This window comes from Pongo pygmaeus, chromosome 4, assembly GCF_028885625.2.
Source record: "Pongo pygmaeus isolate AG05252 chromosome 4, NHGRI_mPonPyg2-v2.0_pri, whole genome shotgun sequence".
NCBI classification, from domain to species: domain Eukaryota; kingdom Metazoa; phylum Chordata; class Mammalia; order Primates; family Hominidae; genus Pongo; species Pongo pygmaeus.
In genome coordinates this window covers 177907360-177923974 of record NC_072377.2, presented here as the reverse complement: position 1 = coordinate 177923974, position 16615 = coordinate 177907360, and the positions used below count along the sequence as shown (strand labels likewise).

Genomic DNA, 16615 nt, shown 5'->3' with positions numbered 1-16615 from the left:
CCAGAGCCATCCTTCTAAGGGTGTGCTGTCCAGCAGAACTTTCCTCAGCGATGGAAGTGCTTTCTCTCTGCACTGTCTAACGCTGTGGCCCCTAGCCAGCACGTGGCTTTGAGCACTTGAAATGTGGTTGATGAGAATGAGTGACTGAATTGTACATTTTATTTAATTTGAATTAATTTAAATAGCCTTATGTGGCTGGTGGCAACCTATTGGATAGTCCAGTTCTAAGGCATAGATCTGATTACATTGCCTCCCTGTTCAAAACCCTCAAATGGCTTTCCATCACAACTACCATAAAATCCAAATTACGGGGCATGGCAAAGGTGCTGTGTGGCAGCTCATGGGCAGAGAGAGCCCCCAGTGAACCACGACCCCCAGCATCCCTGCCTCCTGGTATTCTCCTCCTCCTGAGGGCCTGGGCTGGTGCGAGACTCACTTTGACCCATAACATGCAGCAGATTTCTCCCAGCAACAGCCGAAACCTTAAGAAAGCCTTGCGGCTTCTGCTTTAGCACTTAAGGGAGCCCTGAACTGTCACGTAAGAAGTCCACCCTGCTTGAAAGATGACCAGGCCTGACCTTCCAGCCGCCTGCCAGGGACTGTGGGAAGGGACAGCACACGCCCTCTCTAAAGGGGAACACTGCCCATTGGTGCCAGGTCATTGTCATAGCGGGAACACGGACCCAATGTAGTGAGAGCCTCTGACTTTTAAAAGCCAGAAATCTGGATTCCTGATCTTTTCATACTGGTTCTGATGCAGTTAAATGCTATACTGGACAAACATAATTTATCTTTGGGGTGGATGTGGCCAGTGACTTTGCAACCCCAGCTCAGGTGTCAGTGTCTGGAGGAAGGGCGTTCTGAGCAGAGGCTGCAGGAGAGACAAGAAGAAGCCAGGAGTGGCCAGTGGCTCAGTTTGGCTGGGGCTGGGAAGGGGAGTTGTGGGACATGCGGATAGCTGTGTGACCTCGGGCAAGACACTTAACCTCTCTGGGCCCCAGCATCCTAACCTGTCAAATGGTGCTGCCTCACAGTGTTGTTGAGAGGCTCCACTGTGACAGTACTGAGCTTCGAGGAAGGCCGGCACGTGCTGAGCAAAACCCTGCCAGCTGCCACCGGGTGCCTCGGCCCTCCCAAGGGCACTGCGTTCACCCACTTGACTTAGGATCTGAAGCTCCTGGTTCTGAGGACAAAACAACAGTGAATCTTGAATGGTCCTTCAGAGCGGACAAGGTACTTTCAAGCCCACCTCATCTCACTCCCCTTGGCTTTATTCCTCATCACTGCACTTAGCATCCCTGATGCTTTCTGGTTTGTAGACTGTCTCCCTCCAACAGAATGGAAGCCCAACCAGCCCAGGAACGCTGCCCCAGAGCCTATCACCGACCCTGGAACACAGAACGTGCTCATTCAAAAATTTTTCTGAATGAATGAATCTGCATTAGCTCATTTAATCCCCACACAAACTTTGTGAAGTGGGTGGTATCGTGATACTACTATCACCATCACATCCTCAGCCTAAGATGGGTCAAGTGACTTGTAAGGGCCAAGAGGTGGTACAGCTGGGACTTGAACCCAGGGCTGGGGGCTGCAAATCCTCGGGTCTTCTCATCATTGCCTCCCTCATTGGAGAGAAGAGTAGCTCCTTCCTGAACCAGCCATCAGGGGCTTAAAACCCCAGGGAGCCTGGACCCCCCATCCAGATTCTCAGCAGGAATGGCCAGGCAGCTGGACACGAACCCTCACTTGTTGGGGGCTGTGTTGGGGTCAGGTCGAGTGAGTGCCTCCACAACCAGTTTCCAGGGAGCGAGGAGACAGCAGGAAAGGGGAGCAGGTAGAAAGGGCTGAGGGAGGGCTTCCATACCTTGTTGATGCTGAACTGCCCCTCGAAGCGGCAGCCTGCCCCATTGTTCAGCGGGATCTTCATGGAGTTGTCGATGTGGCCCACTTCGTGCCTGCCCATCTCATCCTGAATGTCGAGCCCGACCACTGCAGGAGCCAAAGGGAGACGACAGTCACAAACCCAGAGACACGGGAGGATGGGGGCCAGCCTGTTCTCTCTGAGAGCCTTCATTCATCCATTCCAGCGGCAGGCCGGGCTGGGGCCCTCCAGGAGCTCATGGTCTGGGGTCCAAAGACTACAGGGGACAGGGTAATGACTCTGCTAAATATGAGGCCGAGGGGAGGCAGTGCATAGTAGGGGTCCCGGGGCCACCCTGGGGTCTGCCATACTGATCCTCTGAATCTGGGTCCTGCCTCAGGTACTTAACCTCTGGATGCCTCAGTTTCTTTCTCTGTAAAATGGGGGGTTGACCATAATTGAACCTTCCTTGAAAGATTATGGGGATCAAATAGTTCACAGATGTAGAAAATGCTTAGGGTCTGATGAATGCTAGGTGGAAAGTGCTTAATAAATGTTAGCTCTTGTATCTCAGATAGTCTTCGTATTTTTTTTTTTTTTTTTTGAGACAGAGTCTCGCTCTGTTGCCCAGGCTGGTGTGCAATGGCATGATCTCGACTCACTGCAACCTCCGCCTCCTGCGTTAAGGCAATTCTCCTGCCTCAGCCTCCCAAGTAGCTGGGATTATAGGTGCCCGCCTATACAAAAAAAATTTTTTTGTATTTTTAGTAGAGACGGGGTTTCACCATGTTGGCCAGGCTGGTCTTGAACTTCTGACCTCAGGTGATCCACCTGCCTCAGCCTCCCAAAGTGCTGGGATTACAAGTGTAGGCCACCGTTCCTGGCCTTCAGAGCGTTTTTGGGTTTATGGGGTGAATAGGCTCAGGCCCCTCATCCATTCACCCATCATTCACTTATTCATTCATTCACACATTCCTTTACCCATCGCCTATGCTACCAGGCTCTATGATAAGCACCAGCGATGCACAAAGGGAAAAGACAGGCCCTGCCCTCTGTCACCTCACTGTGACTCAGATGGCTTCCCCATCTGTAAAATGGGCAGGCCAATGCCAACTGCATCCCCAGAGATGGTCCAAGTAGCCAGTGGTGAGATGATCCCTGTGAACTATGGAAATGTAGGAATGTCCTTGGCAGAAGCGCTAGAAAGGAGGTGCCATACGGAGGAAGAACAGCTGGAAGCAATTTTAAAGAGGGACAACCTTAAAAGGGAAAATTGGGAACAACTCTGTATTCCTTGATGAGGACAGAGAAGTAAGTGAGGATCCATCCATAGAAGGGAACGTGCTGGAGCCATTCGAAAAGACCCTCACGGGTCCACGGGACACTGGAAATGCCAATGGTATAATGTGAAGTTTAGAGAAAACACAAGCAGGTCCGCATTTCACTCAGCAGTTCCAATGTTGGCAGCCTGTCCTCTAGATCCACAATGTGTGTCCAGATGTGTGTGCAAAGCTGCTCAGGCAACCTTATCTGAAATAGTGGCAATTGGAAGAAATTCAACTGCTTGTCACTGGAGCCAGTGGAACAGCCCTCTTCCCAGTGCCGTGCGGCAGGTACAAAGAATGGGCTAAATGCAGGTGGGTGGAGGAGGCTGAGAGCAGATCAGTGGCTGAGTTACTAGTGCTGAGACCTCGAGCAGGTTACTTAATCTCTGTGCCTCAGTTTCCTCTTCTATCACAGGCTTGTTGTGAGGATTAAAGAAAAGTAAAATAGGACTGGGCACAGTGGCTCACGCCGGTAATCGCAGCACTTTGGGAGGCCAAGGTGGGCGGATAACTTGAGGCCAGCAGTTCGAGACCAGCCTGGCCAATATGGCGAACCCCATCTCTGCTAAAACCACAAAACATTAGCTGGGCATGGTGGCAGGAGCCTGTAATCCCAGCTACTTGGGAGGCTGAGGCAGGACAATCGCTTGAACCCGGGAGGCGGAGGTTGCAGTGAGCTGAGATCATGCCACTGTACTCCAGCCTGGGCAACAGAGAAAAACTGTATCTCAAAAAAGAAAAAGAAAGAAAGAAAAGAGAAGTAAAATAGCACTTACTATGTGCTAGACTCTCTTCTAAGTGCCTTTTATGTAAGAACACACCTTCTTGGCCGGGCACGGTGGCCCACGCCTGTAATCCCAGCACTTTGGGAGGCTGAGGCGGGTGGATCACCAGAGGTCAGGAGTTCGAGACCAGCCTGGCCAGCTTGGTGAAACCCCATCTCTACTAAAAATACAAAAAATTAGCTGGGCATGGTGGCAGGTGGCTGTAATCCCAGCTACTCAGGAGGCTGAGGCGGGAGAATGGCTTGAACCCGGGAGGCAGGGGTTACAGTGAGCTGAGATCGCGCCATCGCACTCCAGCCTGGGTGACAGTGTGAGACTCTGTCTCAAAACAAAACAAAACAAAACAAAACAAAAAAACACCATTTAAACACCCCTGTGGGGAAGATAAGATTATCAGTCCCATTCTACATCTAGGGAAACTGAGGCACAGAGCCCTCACAGCTAGGAAACACCAGAGCCTGGAATGAAATCCAGGTAGATTTGCTTCTGAGCCCACACCCTTCAGCCATTCTGCTAAGACACCTCAAATCCCAATGCATTTAATATAGCCAAAGGACACAGGACAGGGCCTGGCCTGGAAGAATGGAATAAATGGCAGCTGTTATTATTTTACTCATATTATGAGTAATATGAGAACAGCTCCAAGACACTAGCTAGAAAAAAAAAAAGAAACTCCAGAAGGTTCCCATATGGTAGGGTCCCAATTAATTATGTAAAAAGAAAAAACAACAATAACAACAAAAAAAACCCCAAACCCAATATATGTTCACAGACACGCACACACATGTAGGGGTGGGGAACGGGGGCCCCACCTGCTAGCAGAGGTGTCCTTTGGGGAAGATGGCATGCTGGGACAAGAAGGGGGACAGGGGAGGGGTACTTTTGCTTTTTAAAAAACATATTATTTTTGTATTTTTGAATGTATGTCTTTTTAAAGATTAAAATGTATTCTATTAGTTGTATAATGAAGAATATTATTTTTAAAAGCAGGATATGAGATCATACATGCAGTATGATCTCAGCTATGTTCAGAAACACAGAAAGGAAGGCCAGCTGGACAGCATGATGTCAAAATGTCACTGACACTGCTCTCGGGTGGCAGAATTATGGGTGATCTCTTTTGCTTCCCTGTGTTTTCCAGAAGTATAATGATGAGCATGCGTTTTTTCCTATAATAAAAATGTGAAGTTCTTTTAAAGAAAAGCCAGAATGCTGGGCTCTAACAGGGGTGAGGGGGTTGGGGGTTCAGGTTATAGCCCCACAGATCCAGCAGGGCATGGCAGGGCATGGGGTGGAGGTTGCCTGGCCCCTCCTGGAACCACATCTCTTCCCTTTCCTACCGCACTTGTCCCAGTCCTCTGGTCTGACTAAGAATTTCCTTGTTCCAGAGAGACAGTCACTCCTGAATGAGAATCTGCCAGATGAATTATTTTTCTAAGTGAAAGAAAAAAAATAACAAAAAATAAGACCGACCTATTTCAACAGGTTCCCTGGCTTGGGGCCCAGCGAAGATTCAAAATTGTGACGTAAATCTCACCAAAAGCAATGACAGGGCTGAGACTCTTCCTATCTCTGGCCAGAGATGCACGCAGTGTTCTCTCAGCTGTGTCCTTTAACAGGAAGAGAGGGTGGGGAGAGAAGGGCCTGCAGCAGGCTCTGTGCCAGGCTGGGCAGAGGGACGGCTGGAACCCCAGTCCAGGAGAGGGCGCCCAGTCCACTCGCTGACAAGTCTAGGGACCATGGCATTAGATTCTCCCAAGAACCTCAGACAACAGACATTACTAAGCCCATTTTGCAGATGAGGAAGCTGTGGCTTGGAGAGGTCACCCTAGCCAAGGTCACAGTTTTAGCCAGCAAAGCAGCCAGGATCTGACTCCAAATCAGACTTCAAATGAGTTTTGTTTTGTAGAAGTAATTCATTCTGGGCCAGGCACAGTGGCTCATGCCTGTAATCTCAGCACTTTGGGAGGCTGAGGTGGGTGGATCACCTGAAGTCAGGAGTTCAAGACCAGCCTGGCCAACATGATGAAACTCCATCTCTACTAAAAATACAAAAATTAGCTTGGCATGGTGGTGCGCACCTGTAATCCCAGCTACTCGGGAGGCTGAGGCAGAAGAATTGCTTGAGCCCAGGAGGCAGAGATTGCAGTGAGCTGAGATCGTGCCATTGCACTCCAGCCTGGGTGACAGGAGTGAAACTCCGTCTCAAAAAAAGAAGTAATTCATTCTTTTGGTTAAAACAAAATAGGTGTGAAGTCAAAAAGGGAATCTCCCAGCCCTTCACTGTCGCAGATGCTCTTGAGCCCTGTCGTGCACTCTCTCATGGATGGTGGACCGCTCCAGCTTCTGTAGGTGTCAGCTGCCAATGACTCAGAGCTGCACCCTTCTCCAGATGAATGCTCTTGACTGACCGGAGGTCTTCTCGTTTGAGATGCTTGGGAGGTGATGTGACCCCTGCCACGCACACCACTCTGCAGCCATTACCCAATGACATGGATAATAACAGCCTGGTCCCATTGCTATTGGGTGTGACAAATGCTATGGTGTCATTCATACCCCACAGCATCCTGTGAGATCAGGCTGAGTTCGGACTTCAGCTGAACACACATCTTTGCTTATCCTGTCGTACTGCCCTATCCTGCGTCTTTCACTCCCTTACAGCTTCCTCCCCTCAACAAGTCACTTGCATGAGACTCTCAGGCTTTGCTGCGAAGCTGTAACATGACCCTAAGAGACACCCCACCCCCCTGCACCAAATCAGCTGCTCTTCAGGGGTAACCCCTATGAGTAGTGTCTTGTGTTTATTATGCCAGAAAACCTCCAAGTGCATGCATACTCAATTATATTCTCCTCCAAAAAAGAGTGGGGAGAACCATATGTTGGCTTGGCTTGTCCTGGAGATCTTGCCATTTCTGCACACACACATTTGCCCTAAGGAGGTGTCCTGCTGGAGGGAGGGGCTGTGTGGAGTACTCACACTCGCAGTGCAGATGGGGCAAACTGATGTTCAGACTGACGTCGATCTTGCCACCGCTGTCCTTGTCTGGGTCATCGACATAGAGCTCGTTCACACTAGGGGAGACAAGTATAGGAACCTTTGTTGAGATGGCGGCAAAGATCTCAGCTGCAGGGGACAGCCGGGGACCACTTCACTTGGTGACTACAACTTAGATAACCCAGACTCCATCTGGGCAGAGCCTGCACCTCCTGTGCCCTCAGGCACGGGTCTAGGCTGCACTCTTCAAGTGCAGCCTTACCTCTCAAGACGGGAGGGCTGGGCCGGGCGCAGTGGCTCACGCCTGTTATCCCAGCACTTTGGGAGGCCAAGGTGGGTGGATCACCTGAGGTCAGGAGTTCAAGACTAGCCTGATCAACATGGCGAAACCTCGTCTCTACTAAAAATACAAAATTAGCTGGGCATGGTGGCGCATGCCTGAAATCCCAGCTACTTGGGAGGCTGAAAATCATGAACCCAGGAGGCTGAGGTTGCAGTGAGCTGAGATTGCACCACTGCACTCCAGCCTGGGCAACAAGAGTGAAACTCCGTCTCCAAAAAAAAAAAAAAAAGAGGGGAGGGCTGGGGCTCAGGAAAGAGAAGGGGTGGGGTGGGATAGCACAGTGGTAAGAGCATATCTTTCAGAGTCAGACAGATTTAAGTTCAAATTCTGGTTCTGGCACTTCCTATGCTCACCTCTGTGAACACACCTGTTAAGTGGGGATAACACCACCCACTACAAATAAGGTGGTTTGAACACTAAAATGAGAAATAGGGGTCTTATAAGGGATCAGGGCCTGGCGCCAACAGGCACAGAGGACCTTACAGCCTCCTCTCTTGAGGTCCCCTCCCCGCAGCTGGGAAGCCAGGAACTCCCTGATGCTCATCCCTAGGGGCAGAACCGGTTCTGAGAAACAACTGGACGGCTGTATTAATTTCCTGTGGCTGCTGTAACAAATTATCACAACGGGAATGGCTTAAACCAACACACATGTATTGTCTTACGCTTTTGGAGGTCAGAAGTCTAAAACGGGCTGTGTTCTTGGGAGAATGCATTTTCTTGCCTTTTTCAGCTTCTAGGCGCTGCCTAGGCTTGTGGCCCCTTCTCCCAGTTCCAAAGCCAGCAGCTTCCCCCTTCTCTGACCTCCACCTCTCTCTCTTTTTTTTTTTTTTTTTTTTTTTTGAGACAGTTTCACTCTGTTACCCAGGCTGGAGTGCAGTGGCGAGATTTCGGCTCACTGCAACCTCCACCTCCCAGGTTCAAGCAATTCTTCTGCCTCAGCCTCCCGAGTAGCCGTGACTACAGGTACGCACCACCACTCCAGCTAATTTTTGTATTTTTAGTAGAGGTGGGGTTTCACCATATTGGCCAGGCTAGTCTTGAACTCCTGACCTCGTGATCTACTCCCACCCGCCCCCCAGCCTCCCAAAGTGCTGGGATTATAGGCGTGAGCCACGGTGCCTGGCCTCCACCTCTCTCTTACAGGAACTCATCCAGTCCACCTGGCTAACCCAGGATCCTCTCCCCATCTCGAGATCCTTAATGTAACCACATTTGCAAAGTTCCTTTTGAACGCAAGGTAACGCGGCCACACGCATCAGGGACAGGGACCTAGACATCGGGGGGGCGGGGAGCCATTATTCTGTCTACCACATCGGCCATATTTAGGGGCAGGTGGCTCCACAGACAGCCATGTCACCTTGCTGTCAGCAGCACAGTGATGGCATCTGTTAGCAATCCAAATTCGCTCAACAAATACTTTTTGAGTACCTACTACCTGTCAGGAGCCAGAAACAGCAATGAATCAGACAGACGCTGTCTCTGCCTTCTTCAAGCTTATAGACACAAGAACCAGACATCACTCAGCTCCTAAATATGTTGCCACCCCCAACGCTGATTAGTACTTTGACAGAAAGCTGCAGGGGGCCGTGACAGGGACTACAGGGCCACGACCTTTGGGGAGAAGGGGCTGGGAAGACTTCTCTGAGGTGTGATTGAGGTCTGGGGGATGCGTAGGCATCATCCTGGCAGCATGTGCAAAGGCCTGGAGGTTGGGGAGGGTATGGCTGGTTTGGGGAACTGAATGAAGGTCACCGTGGTTGCAGTATAAGGAGGCTGCACGAGGCCTTTAGACTTTTTTTTTTTTTTGGACAGAGTCTCGCTCTGTCCCTCAGGCTGGAGTGCAGTGGTGCGATCTCGGCTCACTGCAACCTCCGCCTCCCGGGTTCAAGCAATTCTCTTCCCTCAGCCTCCCAAGTAGCTGGGACTACTGGCATGCACCACCATGCCTGGCTAATTTTTGTATTTTTAGTAGAGGTGGGGTTTCACCAGGTTGGCCAGGTTGGTCTTGAACTCCTAACCTCAGGTGATCCGCCCACCTCGGCCTCCCAAAATGCTGGGATTAGAGGCATGAGCCACCGTGCCCGGCCGAGGCCCTTAGACTTGATATGAGCATAGCCACGGGGTCAGGCTTGCACTCTCACGGACTCCCTCTGGCTGCTGCGAGGAAGACCCACTGGAGGGGCTGCTGTGCAAGAGGGAAACCAGGCGGGGGATGGCGCCGCCTTGGATGGGGTGGGATGGGAATGGAGAGGAGGAGGGCTGTAGGAACCCACGTAGAGCAGGCGGGACTTGCTGATGGATGGGACTGGGGCGGAGTGGGGTGAGGCGAGGGGGGAATGCAGACACACTGCTGTGTTTCTTCCTGGACCCATTCTTTGGGCTGAGAGCCCTTGGAAGAGGAGCAGGACCAGCAGGAGGGGGAGGTACTGAGTGCCAGAGGCTGTGCTGAGCCCAGGTGTCTTGGAGGCATCCCCAAGTAGCTGCTGGATGTCTGATGGCTGCATCTGATTCCCAGATAATGTCCCCCACCCAGAGGGAACCAAATCTAAAGGCCTGCCCTAGGGAACAGCTGAAGGGGCAGTGCCTCAGGTGGCTGGGCTGTGGTTATTTTAAACATTTATTAGGCCCCTTGGGTCTAGTCCCTAGGCTGTAAAATAAAAGAGAACTGCCCTATCTAAGCAATGAAGACTCCAAGAGAGCTTTGTAAATGGCCACATCTTAGGGAAAGATGAGTCAGACCAAGGCAAAGGAATTTCGTTTTTACTAAGACCACATCTTTGCACCCCTAGCACCTGGTGTGAGGCTGTTCACAAGGAACGGTGGGCTCTGACATCTGGGGCTTCTCTGTGGGGCCCACAAGGATATTCCCAGAGACAAGAGTGCAACAGATGGGCCCCCACTCGTTAAGCTGGGGGAGGCCTACTACGTGCATTTACGCCGTCCCACGCGCGCCTGTGAAATGCCCTGAGCCCCATCTTAAAACCAGGAAACAGGCTCGGAGAGGGTGTGTCCCATCCCCAGGGTCACACGCTAGGAAATGGCCGAGCTAGAATCTCAACCCAGGCTTTCCACAGCTCAGGCTGCCTCCCAGCCCACTCCTCAGCATCAGGGTCAAAGAAGAAAATGAAGGAGGGCCCTGGTCCTGGGAAGCCTTAGGATGGGAGAGGGGAGACAGGGGCCTGCGCTTGACCTTGCTTGTAGTGTTGGCCCCAGTCAGAGGCCACCAAGAACAAAGGAGCTGGAGGGAGAGGGGCAAACAGGAGCCCAGGAGGTTATGAGAGACAGGACTAGCTGGATTTCCTAGGCCAACTAAGAATTCCTAACCCTAGCTGGGGAAGGTGACCGCACCCACCTTTAAACACGGGGCTTGTAACTCAGCTCACACCCAACCAATCAGATAGTAAAGGGAGCTCACTAAAATACCAATTAGGCTAAAAGCAGGAGGTAAAGAAACAGTCAAATCATCTATCGCCTGAGAGCACAGGGGGAGGGACAATGATGGGGATATAAACCCAGGCATTCGAGCTGGATCTGGCAACGCCCTTTGGGTCCTTCCTTTGTATGGGAGCTCTGTTTTCACTCTATTAAGTCTTGCAACTGCACATTCTTCTGATCCATGTTTGTTCCAGCTCGAGCTGAGCTTTAAGCTCGCGGTGCTGATCGCAGTCGTCACAGACCCGCTGCTGACTTCCACCCCTCTAGATCCGGCAGGGTGTCCGCTGTGCTTATCCAGAGAGGCTCCCATTGCCGCTCCCGATCGGGCTAGAGGCTGGCCATTGTTCCTGTGTGGCTAAGTGCCTGGGTTTGTCCTAAATGAGCTGAACACTAGTCACTGGGTTCCACAGTTCTTTTCCGTGACCCACGGCTTCCAATAGAGCTATAACACTCACCGCATGGCCCAAGGTTCCATTCCTTGGAATCCGTGAGGCCAAGAACCCCAGGTCTGAGAACAAAGACCCGCTGGTAACAGGCCCGAGGAGGATCGGCCTCCCTACAGCCAAATGCTCTGCCTGGCCTTCAGCACCCAATTTGTACCCCAGCTGTAATGTGCAACTCTGGAGAGCTGTTGAGTAATGAAATTGCTGGGTGATTAACACACAGTCAACTAAGGAGCGCCTGGGCTCCCCTTCCCAGCCAGGAAGCCACCTGAGACTCTTCCTTGAAGTAACTCACCTTTCCCACCTGGCGACGCTGGGCCTCCGCACAGCACTGAGGGATTGTGGGATGATGTCATCCACTGGCAACCCTCTGGAGGTGACCTCAGCCAAGAGCAAAGTGAATCCTGGGTGTGGCGCCAAGGTGAGCTCACCCACAAGGCCCCAAGAAGCCTCTCCTAGGCGTGGGTCCCTGTCTTCCTAACCAGAATAAGCAGAGAACAGGCTCCACAGGGCTAGAAGGCCACCCAGAACAAGGGGGCGGCGGTGCTGGGCAGGGACGGCCTGCGGCGCTCTGGCCAGGCTGGTTATGTAAGGCCAGAACTGGCTGCTCCCAGGCTCCTTCCTGGAGGGCCCCAGGCTGTGGGATAAACACAATTCAATCACCTGGGCTGCCTGATGAGGTCAATAAAGCCGCCTTCTCGTGTCCAAGGCAAATGTTCCAGGGCTGCTGGCTTCCTGCCACTCCAGCCAGCGCCACGAGCTCACCCACAACCACCCCACGGCAGGGGCCTGCCAAGGCTAACTAACTTCATTGGCTAGGGCTGAACTGAGTTTAAAAGGCCAACGGGCTGCCAGAAATCAACCCACCTGGAAGAAAAGCAAATGTTTTTTGTGGATTCATTGTGGTTTGAGGACTTCCATGGACCTGACTCCCCTGTCACCAGTGTGGGCAGTGGGAAGGCCTATGGAGGCAGTGGCAGACAGGTGTGGGCTCACCTCCTGGCTCTGCCACTTAGGAGCTGGGAGACCTAGGACACACTGCTTCACCTCTCTGAGCCTCAGTTTCCTCATCTGTAAAACTGGAAAAGCTTTTAATCAGTTTGAACATCAGCAAAATTAATCTATGGCAACGGAAGTCAGAATAATAGTGGTGGGGGCTACTGACTGGGAGGGGCTCAAGGGACCCTTCTTTGGTGATAGAATGTATTATGTCTTCATCAGAGTGATGGTTATGTGTGTAAACACAGGTGAAAATTCATCAGGCCTCTACCCTAATATTTGTGTACTTTGCTGTATGTAAGTTACACATACCTCACTAAAATAAGAAAATAAGAAAGGAAAGGAAGGAGGGAGAGAGGAAAGGAGAGAAAAAGAGGAAAATAAGGATAAAGATTCCATCTACTTCACAGGGCTGCTGGAGGACTGCCAGGTCAAGCTGTTCGCTGCCTCAGGGCAGGAGAGTGAGTGTGTGTGTGTGTGTGTTAGTGAGTGTGAGTCTGTGTGTGTGTGTGTGTGTGTGTATGTGTGAGACATCTCTCTCTTGAGGGCTGATTCCAGACCCTTCTTGGTAAAGAAAATACAGCAGCGCAGGGGAAGCCTAGGCTACCAGGGTTCAAATCCTGGCTCTGCCACCTCTTGGCTGATTGACTTGGGCAAGGGGCTTCCCATCCATCAGTTTCCCCAGATGTAAAATGGGGACAATCATAGGGGTTGCTGAGAAGATCAAATGAGAACAAGAGCAATGCTAAGTGTGGTCTTAGTAAACAGTAAGTGCTCAATAAATGTCTACTGTTTTTATCATTACTATTAATATCCACGCTCAATGAGTTGATCCAGTGTTTAACAAGGGTACTGTTCTCCCTTCACGTCAACGAAACCAGGCTCAGAGGAGCACAGCTGGCTGGCCAAGATCATAAGACCAAGAGGAGGCAGAGGCAGGATCCGAGCCCAGGGACAGGGGGCCCAGAGCCCATGCCCTTTCCAAGGCATTGCACTGCCTGGATGGGATGGGAATCGGTGAAAAGCTGAGGGGCCTTGTGAACTTGTGGACTTGTGATGCAGGCATCCTAGTCCTTTTTCATAATCTTCAGGTGTGCCCCCTCCCACCAGGGCCCAGGTGCCTGCAGGGTACAGGGGTGCTTAGGGGTCCAGTTGCATCTGTCCCACAAGCCTCTCCTACCCCCGTCAACACCCCCAGGACGAGGGCTCCCTGAGCCTCAGCACAGAGCGTGTGCTCACAAACTTCGGTGGAATGAGCCTCAGTGGAGGAGGGAGTCCTCAGCAGAACTCCCAGGATGCAGGGAAGGAGCGCGCTGGTGGAGCAGTCGGGAGCACATTCCAGGTGGGGGACGCCAGATGGCGTCAGGGAGTCAGGCCCAGCATGGCGAGTGCGTGGGAGGGTGGGTGGTGTGGGTGGGCAGTGGCCTTGTAGGGAGAGGTACGCAAGGGCCCGGGGAGGTGTGGGTGGGGGTAGTGTAAATGGAATGTGGTGGAGGGCCTTGAAATTCTAGTCTGAGGCATGAGTTCGATGACATCTATACAAAACAATTTTATTTGCTTTTTGAAGAGCCCTTAAATAGTTCAGATTCCTGCCTGAAGTCTCTGACCTCTATGCTTCAAAATTTGATCGAATGGAAACTTAGGCAGCGGTGAGGCCCGCCGCAAGGGCTTGGGGTGGGGTGGAGGGAGGGATGGAGATTCTGCAGGCACGCGCTCCGGAACCTTTTGTTTTGAATCCTGAGTCATCCAGGTAAAAGTAGGTGCATCTAATACCAACCAGGTGGACGTCTAAGATACATCCCTTGACAGCCAGTCACCGGGTTCTGCCCACCCCTGCTCCAAAGCCAAAGTCCCAGCACCCTCGGCCCCTCTGACTTGGGTCATCCCCCAGCTCCCATCAGGGCTTTGGCCTCTGGGTGGCCCCACACCAAACCCATATTCACAAGGGGTGAGCTGTCTGAGACATAAACCCGTCACTCCACACTCAGACGCCCTCAGGCCTCCTATTGCTAAGAGCAATGTCCTTCATGCTCCTTAATGGGATGCCTGGGGCCCTCTCCCCAGCCTGGCTCACAACCCAGGCTCAAGGCAGGCAACCTGGAGACTTCCAGCTCCTCCTCCTGGGTAAGCCACTGCTCCCCACTCCGGGCCTCCTACGGGGAGCCTGTGAGAACATGATTCCAGGTGACCTCCAAGCTCCCACCTCCCAGGTTTCCATCTGCCTGTTTGGCCACCTCACCCTGGAAGGGTGCATCCAAGTCCTCCAGTCAACTATTCTGATCAAAAAGCAGTGGCTCCCATGAGCCTGGGGCCCTGAAATGCTCGGGGCAGGGAAGTGGGGTACAACAGAGGGGAGGTGCTGAGTCTGGGCTTTAGCATCACAGACCCGCATTTGACTCCAGTCCCACCACTTACTGCTTCACGTGGTTTTGGTTGCCTGGTGCCTCAGTTTCCCCAGCTGTAACATGGGGTGAACAGTAGTAGCTACCTCAAGGGGTTCTGCGATGACCAATGAGATGACCATCATGAAGTGCTGACCTGCCGGGCGCAGCATGCACGCCTCTAATCCCAGCACTTTGGGAGGCCAAGGGGGAGAATCGCTTGAGCCCAGAAGTTTGAGACCAGCCTGGGTAACATACAGGGAGACCCCTGTCTCTACAAAGAATTAAAAAATTAGCCAGGCGTGGTGGCTCATGCCTGTAGTCCCAGCTACTCGGGATGCTGAGGCAGAAGGATTGCCCGGGAGGTCGAGGCTACATTGAGCCATGATTGAGCCACTGCCCTCCAGCCTGGGCAACAGAATGAGGCCCTGTTTCAAAAAACAAACAAACAACAACAACAAAAAAAATAAAGTGCTGACCTAGGTGTTGGCATGCACATGATAAATCCATGAGTTATAGTATGGAAGGTACCATGAGTTATATTACATTATAAACTATCAATGGAGAGTTCCAGTTACTATATTTTATTAGTATAAATCCTCATGAGGTTAATAATTATTCAGAGCAGTCAGAGACTGGGCAGTCAGAGGCTGGAACATTCTGTGGCCAGGTTGCCTGAGGAGGGGCCTGCTCCCTGAAAACACGGAGTTTCAGAACACTCTGTGGGGCCTCTTTCCCAAGGATAATTACCGGCCTGTCCAAAGCCAGGTTGGAGCCCAACCACCCAAACAAATGTGCCTCCCCCTCACCCCCCACCAGGCCCAGGCCAGAATAAGCGTCTTATGTCACTGATAACCACAGGCTGGGGCTGGAGCCATGTTGATCCAACCAACGGTGACCTCATTTCCTTAAGTTACAATCTCATGGTGGCGGGAGGGGGCACTGACCCCACTGTGGCCACAAACCTGCCACAGAGGGCCAGCCATCCAGAAAACGGGAACTGTGACCTTCAGTTCTTTCCAAACCTGCAGGGCTTCCTGGGGGTCACAAGCTTCTGACAACTGGAAGACCCCAAAGATGCGATGCTTTCTCCTCTCGATCGCTCAGTAAGTCCTAAGGCTCATCCTGCAGAGGCCCTTCGGGCAACTCCTATACCTTAGTAAGGAGGCAGCAGGGAGGGAAGGGGACATTAGGATCACTGCATCTTCATAGCTGCAGCATCTGGCCTGAGCTCCAGACAGATCTCTCTATTCATCCCTGCCTCCCTCCCTCTCTCCAGCCGCTGACTTAGCACAGGGTTGGATTCAAGGCAAATGCTCAAAAAATGTCCCCTCATGTTTTTTTTTTTTTTTTTGAGATACGGTGTCGCTCTGTCTCCCAGGCTGGAGTGCCGTGGCGCAATCATGGCTCACTGCAGCCTGGATCTCTTGAGCTCAAGTGATCCTCCCACCTCAGCCTCCCAAGTAGCTGGGACTACAGGTGTGTGCGTCCATGGCCAACTAATGTTTTTAAAATTTTTTTGCAGAGACAGGATCTCACTGTGTTGTCCAGGCTGGTCTCGAACTCCTGGGCTCAAGTGATCCTCTGGCCTTGGCTTTTCAAAGTGCTGGGATTACAGGTGTGAGCCACTGCACCTGGCTCCCTTCCTCCCCTCATCCCTAAGCTTTGTACCTCTCCAGGGACTCGGTGGGATCAGAGCATCCAGGGTGCCCCTGGGAGGGAGGGAGAGGAAGTCCTGGTGCAGGGGAATGGGGAGCAGCGGGAACACACTGTGCTCTTCAGAAAGCAGCAGCCCTGCCCTTGGGAAGCTGCAGGAGTTGTCCGGGCTTGCTGGAAAGGCCCTTCCCCAGTGCTCCCGGGCATTCTGCGGGTGGGGCCCCACCTGCTCCGGCCTCAAGCTGTGACGTCAAAACTCACTTGTCAGCAGCCCATTGCCTCAGTGCCCCACCTCATGTGGGATGAGCTGGGAATGCCACCCCACATGCTGTCAGCAGCAGGCAAGAGAGGCGTCTCCTTAACTCAAAGCGGAAGAGGGGACAAAGAATTCA

General features: G+C 52.1%; 1 protein-coding gene across 2 annotated transcripts in view; it reads right to left on the bottom strand.

Annotated features, from left to right (window-relative positions):
- The window catches only part of ERGIC1 (endoplasmic reticulum-golgi intermediate compartment 1), a 115865-nt gene that overhangs the window by 34075 nt on the left and 65175 nt on the right, over positions 1–16615 (bottom strand). For both annotated transcript variants that reach the window (XM_054488048.1, XM_054488049.1), the window contains 2 exons: positions 6949–7043; positions 1865–1989 (listed from right to left, as the gene is read on the bottom strand). In XM_054488048.1, coding sequence (XP_054344023.1) covers positions 1865–1989; positions 6949–7043 — 220 coding nt within the window. The remainder of the gene's footprint in view (positions 1–1864; positions 1990–6948; positions 7044–16615) is intronic.